Source organism: Haliotis rufescens, unplaced genomic scaffold, assembly GCF_023055435.1.
Source record: "Haliotis rufescens isolate VD_foot unplaced genomic scaffold, xgHalRufe1.0.p SCAF_14, whole genome shotgun sequence".
Taxonomy (NCBI): Eukaryota; Metazoa; Mollusca; class Gastropoda; order Lepetellida; family Haliotidae; genus Haliotis; species Haliotis rufescens.
The window spans coordinates 32,179,404-32,191,650 of NW_025963824.1; the positions used below are offsets into that span (position 1 = coordinate 32,179,404).

Below are 12,247 nucleotides of genomic sequence, written 5' to 3' on the forward strand. Positions count from 1 at the left end.
TGTCAGTTTAATGTGGGAGGAAAGCCCGAAGTGATGCAGGTCTCAGACGTTTACCACTTCGGTGAAACCCACGAGCACGGGTATAGTGCTGACAAACCTAGAAACATAATCGGGGCGAACCGGGATTCGAAGCCATAATCATAGGAGGTGAGGTGAGGTGAGGTGAGGTGAGGTGAGGTGAGGTGAGTGTGTGTGTGTGTGTGTGTGTGTGTGTGTGTGTGTGTGTGTGTGTGTGTGTGTGTGTGTGTGTGTGTGTGTGTATGTGATTTATAGTGCAAGCCCACTGAGATACCATGCGGCAGTTTAACATGAATACCCCACTCTGACACAGTATACTGACTCCGAGCCGACCAGTCCTTGTTTTAGCCCCTTAAAGCCCTATGCCGAGCCATAGTCACGAGGTGATGCAGATTCGGGTCATAAAAGATGAAAGTTTGAGCAGCGTTCGGAAACAGAAATGACACCCGAAAAGACACACTTTACGCTACCCTCTCATAGAGTGTCATCATACAACCAAGGGAGACAATCAACTGTTTGATCCCTATTGAGTTTTTCATTCGTTTCAGGGACAATGGTGAAAACTACAGGTTAAAGCGTTCTCTCATCACACCAAAGGCCCGGGTTCGATTCCCCACATGGGTACAATGTGTGAAGCCCATTTCTGGTGTCCTCAATCGTGATATTGCTGGAATATTCCGAAAAGCGGCGTCAAACCCAACTCACTCAGTAGATTACTAATTCATTCCTTTTACGGAAGGCACGGGTTGGTCAGAGATCCTGGTTTCACCACGGTGCCAAACATTTGTGATGAGCGTCCTTTCTGGTTTTCCTCCTCAATGATGGTGGTCAGCCGTCATGGGTTTAAGTGCAACGTCCTCAGCAACACGCTCACCTCAGACACAAACTCTCCTTTAGCCCGGGATGTCTATCAATAGCAGATTCAAGTTCCTCGAAGGAAATTTCTCCGTTCTTGTCTTCATCTGCGTCCTCAAATAATGCCTGAGTCAGCATGTCCAGTTCCTCCTCCCCCAGCTTCACCGAGCTCTCCACCATACACGACCGCAACGCCGTCCGTAACTCCTCGATGTCGACATAACCATCACCTGGAAGGATGAACAGTGTCTACACCATGTCTATATAACCGTCACCTAAAAGGAAGCACAGCGTATACTCCATGTCGATATAACCATCACATAGAAGGAAGAACCATGTATACTCCATGTCGATATAACCATCACATAGAAGGAAGAACAGTCTATACACCATGTCGATATAACCATCACATAGAAGGAGGAACAGTCTATACTCCATGTCGATATAATCATCACCTAGAAGGAAGAACAGTCTATACACCATGTCGATATAACCATCACCTAGAAGGAAGAACAGTGTATACTCCATGTCGATATAACCGTCACCTAGAAGGAAGAACAGTGTATACACCATGTCGATATAACCATCACCTAGAAGAAAGAACAGTGTATACTCCATGTCGATATAACCATCACATAGAAGGAAGAACAGTCTATACACCATGTCGATATAACAATCACCTAGAAGGAAGAACAGTCTATACACCATGTCGATATAACCATCACATAGAAGGAAGAACAGTCTATACACCATGTCGATATAACAATCACCTAGAAGGAACAACCGTTTATACACCATGTCGATATAACCATCACATAGAAGGAAGAACAGTGTATACTCCATGTCGATATAACCATCACATAGAAGGAAGAACAGTCTATACACCATGTTGATATAACCATCACCTAGAAGAAAGAACAGTGTATACTCCATGTCGATAAAACCATCACATAGAAGGAAGAACAGTCTATACACCATGTCGATATAACCATCACCTAGAAGGAAGAACAGTGTATACACCATGTCGATATAACCATCACCTAGAAGGAAGAACAGTGTATACTCCATGTCGATATAACCATCACATAGAAGGAAGAACAGTCTATACACCATGTCGATATAACCATCACCTAGAAGGAAGAACAGTGTATACACCATGTCGATATAACCATCACATAGAAGGAAGAACAGTGTATACTCCATGTCGATATAACCATCACCTAGAAGGAAGAACAGTCTATACACCATGTCGATATAACCATCACCTAGAAGGAAGAACAGTGTATACACCATGTCGATATAACCGGCACATGGAAGGAAGAACAGTGTATACACCATGTCGATATAGCCGTCACCTAGAAGAAAGAACAGTATATACTCCATGTCGATATAACCATCACCTAGAAGAAAGAACAGTATATACTCAGTGTCCAAATAACCTCCACCTAGAAGAAAGAACAGTATATACTCTATGTCGATATAACCATCACCTAGAAGAAAGAACAGTATATACTACATGTCGATATAACCATCACCTAGAAAAAAGAACAGTATATACTCTATGTCGATATAACTGTCACATGGAAGGAAGAACAGTGTATACTCCATGTCGATATAACCATCACCTAGAAGAAAGAACAGTATATACTCTATGACGATATAACCGTCACCCGGAAGGAAGAACAGTGTATACACCATGTCGATATAACCGTCACCTAGAAGGAAGAACAGTGTATACACCATGTCGATATAACCGTCACCTAGAAGGAAGAACAGTCTATACACCATGTCGATATAACCATCACCTAGAAGGAGGAACAGTGTATACACCATGTCGATATAACCGTCACCTAGAAGGAAGAACAGTGGTAATACTATACATAATGTCGATATAACCATCACCTAGAAGGAAGAACAGTGTATACACCATGTCGATATAACCATCACCTAGAAGGAAGAACAGTGTATACTCCATGTCGATATAACCGTCACCTAGAAGGAAGAACAGTGGTAATACTATACATAATGTCGATATAACCATCACCTAGAAGGAAGAACAGTGTATACACCATGTCGATATAACCATCACCTAGAAGGAAGAACAGTGTATACACCATGTCGATATAACCGTCACCTAGAAGGAAGAACAGTGGTAATACTATACATAATGTCGATATAACCATCACCTAGAAGGAAGAACAGTGTATACACCATGTCGATATAACCATCACCTAAAAGGAAGAACAGTGTATACACCATGTCGATATAACCGTCACCTAGAAGGAAGAACAGTGTATACACCATGTCGATATAACCATCACGTAGAAGGAAGAACAGTGTATACTACATGTCGATATAACCATCACCTAGAAGGAAGAACAGTGTATACACCATGTCGATATAACCATCACCTGAAAGAAAGAACAGTGTATATATCATGTCGATATAACCATCACATAGAAGGAAGAACAGTCTATACTCCATGTCGATATAACCATCACCTGGACGGAAGAACAGTGTATACACCATGTCGATATAACCATCACCTGGAAGAAAGAACAGTGTATACACCATGTCAATATAACCGTCACCTAGAAGGAAGAACAGTGGTAATACTATACATAATGTCGATATAACCGTCTCAGAGAAGTGAGAGCAGTGTATACACCATGTCGATATAACCGTCACCTAGAAGGAAGAACAGTGGTAATACTATACATAATGTCGATATAACCATCACCTAGAAGGAAGAACAGTGTATACACCATGTCGATATAACCATCACCTAGAAGGAAGAACAGTGTATACACCATGTCGATATAACCGTCACCTAGAAGGAAGAACAGTGGTAATACTATACATAATGTCGATATAACCATCACCTAGAAGGAAGAACAGTGTATACACCATGTCGATATAACCATCACCTAAAAGGAAGAACAGTGTATACACCATGTCGATATAACCGTCACCTAGAAGGAAGAACAGTGTATACACCATGTCGATATAACCATCACGTAGAAGGAAGAACAGTGTATACTACATGTCGATATAACCATCACCTAGAAGGAAGAACAGTGTATACACCATGTCGATATAACCATCACCTGAAAGAAAGAACAGTGTATATATCATGTCGATATAACCATCACATAGAAGGAAGAACAGTCTATACTCCATGTCGATATAACCATCACCTGGACGGAAGAACAGTGTATACACCATGTCGATATAACCATCACCTGGAAGAAAGAACAGTGTATACACCATGTCAATATAACCGTCACCTAGAAGGAAGAACAGTGGTAATACTATACATAATGTCGATATAACCGTCTCAGAGAAGTGAGAGCAGTGTATACACCATGTCGATATAACCATCACCTAGAAGGAAGAACAGTGGTAATATACACCATGAATACACAAACACCTATCTCTCAAAGCTCCCCGCATCCCCGGAGCTCTCTTCACTTTCAATGCCATCAGTCCAAACTCTTTACTCTACTTTCTATTTGCAGTGAAATCGACTTGAGCTGGCGGACCAACAATATAGCTTTATTGTTGTGTTTTTCAACAGCTATTCTATTTCATATCAACTATCAGGTACCCAGTGTGATGAGAATTTGGTCTCCTTTCGTCTGGTCTGCGAGCCAATCCTTTAGCACAATGGAAGGAGTTGTGGGCGGTGACAGCGATAGTACAGAGAGGAGCTGGTTACCCCTCTCATTGAAGGAAGATAAGACTTACCACTCTCGTCATAAACGTCAAAGAGGAACTTGAGTTTTTGTGTACATGTGCCGTGTCTCAAACGTGTGATGGCGGCGAACAGCTCGAGCACCTCCAGTGAGTTACTGTGATCAGTGTCGAACAGCTTGAAGAACCGCTCCGCGAAGTAGGACTGAAATGGGAGGAAGCTGCTGCATGAACTGCTGCATGAACTGGATCAGGAACTGGATCAGGAACTGGATCAGGAACTGGATCAGGAACTGGATCAGGAACGTGCCGCGATTAAGAGGCAAACTTGAAAGAACAGAACGATATTGTGGCGAGGTGTTCACCCGTCGTGCGTACGGTTTGGGTAGATTCCCCACATGGTTTTCATGAAACAGTGAGTGAGTGAGTATGGATTTACGCCGCTTTTAGCAATATTCCAGCAATAAAACGACGGGGGACACCAGAAATGGGCTTCACACATTGAACCCATGTCGGGAATCGAACCCGGGTCTTCAGCGTGACGAGAGAACGCTTAAACAACTAAGCTACCCGACCGCCCCTTCAATAAACAGGGTTTTTGCATGGTTTAATCTGACTGAAATATCTGAGAAAGAAAAATACCTCATTCATTCATTCATTCATTCATTCATTCATTCATTCATTCATTCATTCATCAATTCATTCATTCGCCGACCGACGGGCCGACCGACGGGCCGACTGACCGACCGTCCTCCCGCAAACAAAATCATATTTCGGTGCTTTTTCTTTATGAATATAGAAGCAACCCAAATGAAAGGGGAACCACTCTAATGATCAATGATGACACACACTGCCGCGCTTTTTATATGACTATTTTGTGAAAGTCCAAAGCCGTGAACGAACAGCAAATGCAAGAGAATGTCGTAGAATTTTCTCGAAATAAAGACTTCTTCAACAACCAAAGACTTTTCTTATGAATACGGCCCCAGATCACAGAGATATAGCTACGGGACATCGTGCGCTGGTGGTTTTCCTGGTCGAGACTCGCTCCTTTACAAGCTGGTATAGCTGGAATATTGTTGACAATGCGACTTCTCTTCCTTACACACATTTTAACATATTCATATTTATTCATATTCACACCCACACACTCACATATTTTCACACCCACATTCACACTCACACATTCACATATTCTCACTCACACAAATATTTTTACACAAACACTGACATATTCTCACATTGACACACGCACACACATATTCTCACATTGACACACGCACGCACGCACGCACGCACGCACGCACGCACACACAGAAACACACACAGCGTGGGCAACTCACATCTCTAACTTGGAGTGACCGTTTGAAGGTGTCGTAGCCCATGCCCGTGTGGAGTCCCACGGTCTTCGACAGCTGACCCTCCAGTGCCGTCACCATGTCCTGGACACTGGACATAAACACACGACACTCTAGATGCGTTATCACTTGATAACAGTAGAAAACAATATATTTTAGCTTATTTTGATTTAAAAAATGCGATACCTGGCACGTGTGTGTACATCGTGCCCTGTCGTAGGATTCTTTGCAAAGGAATTAAAACCCGACCCTTTACGCCAATACGAGTAATATCTGAGGACACCGCAACATGGCCATCACTCTCCTACCCAGAGTTCCATGCGGCCGGGAGCCAGCTAGCATAGTACCTCTGCCACAGGCCAGCGCCATGTGACGATTCGTCACATCTTTCACAGTCCATTCAAGATATTGCATATGCTTTTCATCCGTTTCATGTTTGACAAGTCTACACATTTTCATAAACAAATGTCAAAGAATGGTTAACTTTCTTTGAGAAAGTATGCAAATACGTAAAAATCTACTTGTTTTTGCGTAGTTATCCTATGTTTACATTGGTTGTACGGCTCCACGTGCTGTCATCGAAGCCCAACGGAGAGCTAGCGATACGGTCACTTTGATGCATAAATATATATTGTCATGCAACTCACTGTCGCAGTTGTAGTAGCATATCTATATAGTTATGCAAAACAATATGTAAAGCGCCCCCAAATACTTGCATTAGTCCGTTCTATACTGATTTCTGAAAAAGCGCGTTTGTTTACAAACAAGAGAAAAGTCCGGTCACGTGATATGCAAATTAGCCTGTGGCAGTGGTGTTATGCTGAGTCACCACCGCGACGGAGTGTGCATGGCCATGTGAGAACAATCTTCTGAGGAAAAAGATTCTAACTTGCATAGGGGACCACGGAAAAACAACTTTTTCTAATAAATTCTGTTATTCTAAAGGTAACCAGCCATGCAAGGCATTTGCAATGTCAGATCTTGTACGGCGGGGTAGATTCTGTGCCATCTTGAGTGCAAAGCGCTGTTCTCTCTCAAGCGCTAGTATGGTCACGCTTGTCATGTTTGACTGTGCAAACTGTTTAAAGCTGTTTTCAACTTGTTATTGGGTTGAGCGCCAAGATGAGAAGTCCAGATTTGTCAAGTGCCATTGCTGAAGAACGTAGCTTGGAGCAACTATCCAGGGTTCTCGCCCTTGAGTTGTAGGTAGCGCTGAGGATGATGCTTACAAGTTTAATTTCACATGTTGTTGGTATTGGTTCAAGGGCGGATCCAGCATCTTTAAGAGGGAGGGGTCCAACGCATCAAAATCAAATTCCTCAGTCAATTTTACTGCTTACAAAGATAGTACATTTGTCATTCAAAAAGGCTGTGTGTGTGGGGGGGGGGAGGGGGGGGGGGATCCCTGCAACCCCCCGTCATAGCAGATAACATCTATCACAGATGCCTTGTGCCTTTAGAGTCCTTTGGTGACAGGGAGAACTTCTATAGAACACTATAGAACACTATAGAACACTACACTACACTACACTACACTACACTACACTACACTACACTACACTACACTACACTACACTACAGAACACTGGGGGCACGGGTGGCCCAGTCGTCTATTTGCTGTGCAGAGTTGTGTCCCTTGGGCATGCCAGAAACCTATGATTGTGGGTTCGCCCCAAATTATGTTTCTAGGTTTGTCAGCACCATACCCATGCTCGTGAGTTTCACCAAAGTGGTAAATGTCTGAGACCTGCATCACTTCGGGCTTTCCTCCCACGTTAAGCTGACACGCTGCGATATAACTGGAATACTGTTAAAAGCGGCGTTTAAGCCAACTCGCTCACTCACTCACTCTGATATTTGATCTAAAGAGAGTACTGATGTTGATGTTAGATAAGCGACAAAGCCCTTTCTATAATCATAAGAAATCCATGAGATATACATCACCTCGGCTTTCTTCCAACGTCAAGCTGACATGCCGCGATAGTACTTAATACTATTCAAGGCGCCATTAAACCGAACTTACTTACTCACTGTCAAGATCCGGGTTAGAACAGGTCTTCAACAACCCATGCTTGTCGTGATAGGCGACAATGCTTGTCGTAAGGGGCGACTAACGGGATCGGGTGGTCAAACTCGCTGACTTGGTTGATGCACGTCATCGTATCCCAATTGCGTGAATCGATGCTCATGATATCAATCACTGGATTGTCTGGTCCAGACTCGATTATTAACAGACCGCCGTCATATGGCTGGAATATTGCTGAGCGCGGCGTTAAACAAACAAACAAATAATTGGAATCAACTTGCTTTCAAATCAGTGTATACTTATTAAATTACCTTACAATAAATAATCAAGGCAAATAACGATTCAAACCCTCGTTCAAAGGTTCCTGTTACGCCTAACCCTGCACAATGACAGCACCACTCGCGGTTCGCTCAACAACAATGCTAAATGGCCATGACAGACACCCGTCAATATTCCAGACTTGACAAGGCGGGTAACAACGACAAAGAGCTTCATATAAGATAACACTATGTGAATCGAACCAAGTCTTCCCTGTGACAATCGAACACTTTACCCACTAGGCTATCCCTACTATTCAGTCTGTTGACACGAGAAGGTTTAAATGGAATTCATGTAACCTAGTACCCAATTACCTCAAGGAGATCAGGTGCACAATTCGAGAAAGTATGCCACACATTTGATAACATGTATTCAGTGTGGTATATGGAATACTATAAGGGACATTGTCGCGTTGTCGCGTTGTCACATTGTCGCCCTTGCAAAAATAAGCAAAAAGTGCCAAAATTAGCCAAAGCGCGACGATGCGACAACACGATATTTTGGTCATTTGTCGCATTGTCGCGTTGTCGCATTGTCGCGCTTTGAGGTTTTTTTATTTTACCAAAGCGCGACAATGCGTCAAGGTGACACTTTTCAAGGTCAATGTATGTCGCGTTGTCGCATTGTATCCCCATCAAAAACGTGTAAAAAAGGCGTTAAAATGGGCGACAACGCGACATTTGATAATGTCGCAGTGTCACATTGTTGCGTTGTCGCCCTTTTCGATTAATGGTGCGCATGCGTAGAAAGTGAATTAATCTTCGCATGCACCGAAATAGTTATACTCCTTTTCAAACTCCACACGTCCTATGTTAGTTCCAATGGTTTTTAAACCAAAGTAGCAAAGGCAAATGTGGTTTGCTTTTCTCAAAATGAAAACAAATCGTTCATCATTGCTATAGAAATTAGTTCATATATCCGTATTGTCTGTGTCGGTTTTCATAAACCAAACGTACTTTTACAGCAAAAAACAAACACTTTGCATTTCTGTTTAATTTAATTCCGGTCTTTTTTCAAATGACACACGGTTGGCCCTGTCGTTTTAGACGGCGCAGTTCGCTGTGCGCCTCCTAGAAGACACAGTTTAGGCTGGATCTATATGTACATTGGGGCATACCTTAACCATGTCTACTCAATATCACCCGCTCTCTCAGCATTCCTTGGATTGTATGGACGTATGTCATTAAAAACATTGAAAAAACTCTTACACTACAATCAATTGACACCCACAGAGCAAGAACTTATTAACTGCAGTATTTGTCAAACGAAAGTTGAATTTGGTACACTAAAACTTCTCTGTATTGTCGCGCGGTCAAACACATAACTCTATCTACGTTTTGATAATGTATTACGTGTATTTTGAACGTATTACTCATCGCAATTTTCCATAAGGCTGCGCTTACTAATTGAGTTACCGGTATGTACAAAAGGTGGGGAAGGTTTGTCGTTTTGAAAGCCAAATGTAAAATTCTAGTGTAATTCACCCCCAGATAATTTTGTATGAAGCAATTATAAATACATTGATCAAAGCTCCTGATAGGCATACATCGGAGGTGGGTTTGGACGATTCGGGGAGGGGGGGGGGGGGGGGGGGGGGCGTCTTTCATGCAATTCTTTTCTTTTGTCGTTGCTCTCGACGGCACGTCCTCGCATCTACTAACCTTGCGTTTATCTTTGAAAAGAACGAATGACGCCTTACATTGTGTTTTTTATGTTTACATGAAGAGCAATTATGATAGGAGACATTCTATATAGATAAATGTTTAGCATCCAGCGAAGGACATTCAGTGAGTAAGTGTTGTTTAATGCAGCAGTCACAATCCAACTGCATCTTTTATTAAATCTGGATGAAGCAAACCGCTGCCAGAGGTCGTAAACAAACTATCAATGCTATCGGAGTCCTATGACACGCAACCACTTGCCAAGTCCAGAATTAGACAAGCGGGTAGCTGACACTAAAAGTCCAGTTTCCACCCTTGCCGAACTCGGCTGGAATTATGGAGTGAGATCTTGGCTGGAATAACGAGTCAATATATAATCCAATCAAAATCGCGTAACGAAATCAACATCCGGTTCGTAAACTGACGTGCAGATTTCGGTAGATTGCAGGATTTGTAAAGCATGTGTACCGACAACTTAGCGTCAACAGATATTTACAAATCTTTTCATGATTTTAATCAAGGTGCTCACGTGATTTGTTGCACTTTGCGAAGTAAGACTTGTTATATTACAAAATAGATCTTGATTATCGATCAGATCGTCTTCACTGGGCGACGCCATATTATGTGATGCAATTGCATGTGGTATGAGAGGTGGAATCTGATTGGTCAGTAGGAGGGACAAAGAAGGGACATAACTCGTAATAGCCACTGGTGGCGCCACGATCGAGCCCAGAAATTCCATCTCCCTTGTTCGGGAAGATGTCATGGCAGCAGATGGTGAAAGACATAGCTGGTTCTCGGATTCGAGCTGGTCTTCAGCAACCCATCCTCGAACTTCGATTCCATTCAATCTCAGTTATAGCAATAATATCCAAATATGCCTTTCAGAAAACATACTGCACATGACATTGCAGCATTTAACCTTGTCTTTATCCCGTAAAGATCCGGGTTAGAATTGGTCTCCAGTAACCCATGTTGTGGTAGAGAACGACTTTGCATGTCGTAAGAGGCAACTAACGCAATCGGGTGGTCAGGCTCGCTGAGTTGGTTGATGTAGCCCAGTCGATGCTCATGAAGTCAATCACTGATTGTCTGGTCCAGACTCGATTATTTACAGACCGCCGTCATATAGCTGCAATATTGATGAGTGCGGCGTTAAACAACAAACAAACAAGGGATACTGTTCCAACAGGACAATGGCAGGGACACACAGCTCGCATAATCCAAGAGATCGTCTCTGGGATCATCCTGGCCAACAAGGTCAACGTCCAAACCTGCCATCAGCTGGAACGCGCGTTGTATTCATATATTATTCACCGCTATTTTGCTTTTCACGCCCAACGGAATCTGTTTCAGCGGATAATCGAAACTAGTTTTTCTCTGACGTTGGCGTAATAAATTTATTGAAGGAGTTGCACCACAAACACAATGACGTCATCAGGGGTCTCACGTCATCGACGAGGCGTCGCCCCAGGAAGCCATAGAAGATAGTCCGAGGTGGACGCATTCAGAAGACTTTCATTATCATGGTTTCTTTTAAAGTGACAGTTTTGCCCCAGATGTGTGGTTGTTTGTTTGTTGTTTAACGCTGCACTCATCAATATTGCAGCTATATGACGGCGGTCTGTAAATAATCGAGTCTGGACTAACGATTTTCTGGTCCAGATTCGATTATTTACAGACCGCCGTCATATAGCTGGAATATTGCTGAGTGGGCCGTAAAACAACAAACAACCCAAAAACAAACAAAACATCATGTCTAACATCGACATACGTGTAGATCAGCCAAACGTAATTTGAACATGGTATGTAAATAACATATTGCATGAAGAATTGATATTGTCAAAAACGATATTTACCTGGCGGTGCGGTTCAACTTAAAATGCTCAGTGACGTCATCTTTCGTTCCTTCATCCAGTTGTGTTCCTTCTTCTTTCTTTCCTACTGTGACACATCCCCTCAACTCGGCGTTGTTGGACCCGCAGTCCCTCTCTTCGCTCGTGTTCGATCCTAAGGCCCACAGAATTCCTGCTTCAAGACCTCCAGGAATTCCAGACGAATTCCCAGAAGTTTTGTCCATCACGGCGTAGCGGTACCAATGGTATATCGAAGGGGTGACTTTTTGTCTGGAAATCACTATTGCGATAACTATTGATATTGAAAGAAACTATTGCGATAACTATTGATATTGCAAGTAATTATTGCGATAAATATCGATAGTTTGTGATAACAATAACAACAAATAAAAAGTGAAGTTTGAGATATGACTGATTTGTATTTTCTTTACCCTAATGATTTAAGAAATAAAACTTCCACAT

General features: G+C 42.6%; 1 protein-coding gene across 1 annotated transcript in view; it reads right to left on the reverse strand.

Moving 5' to 3' along the window:
• Positions 1-12,009, reverse strand: part of LOC124143372 (NADPH oxidase 5-like) — a 29,611-nt gene extending 17,602 nt beyond the window's left edge. The window contains exons 1-4 of the mRNA XM_048395475.1: positions 11,789-12,009; positions 5,910-6,015; positions 4,621-4,771; positions 893-1,103 (exon numbers count right to left, since the gene is read on the reverse strand). Of these exons, the coding sequence (XP_048251432.1) occupies positions 893-1,103; positions 4,621-4,771; positions 5,910-6,015; positions 11,789-12,009 (689 nt within the window). The remainder of the gene's footprint in view (positions 1-892; positions 1,104-4,620; positions 4,772-5,909; positions 6,016-11,788) is intronic.
• Positions 12,010-12,247: the final 238 nt, after the last annotated feature.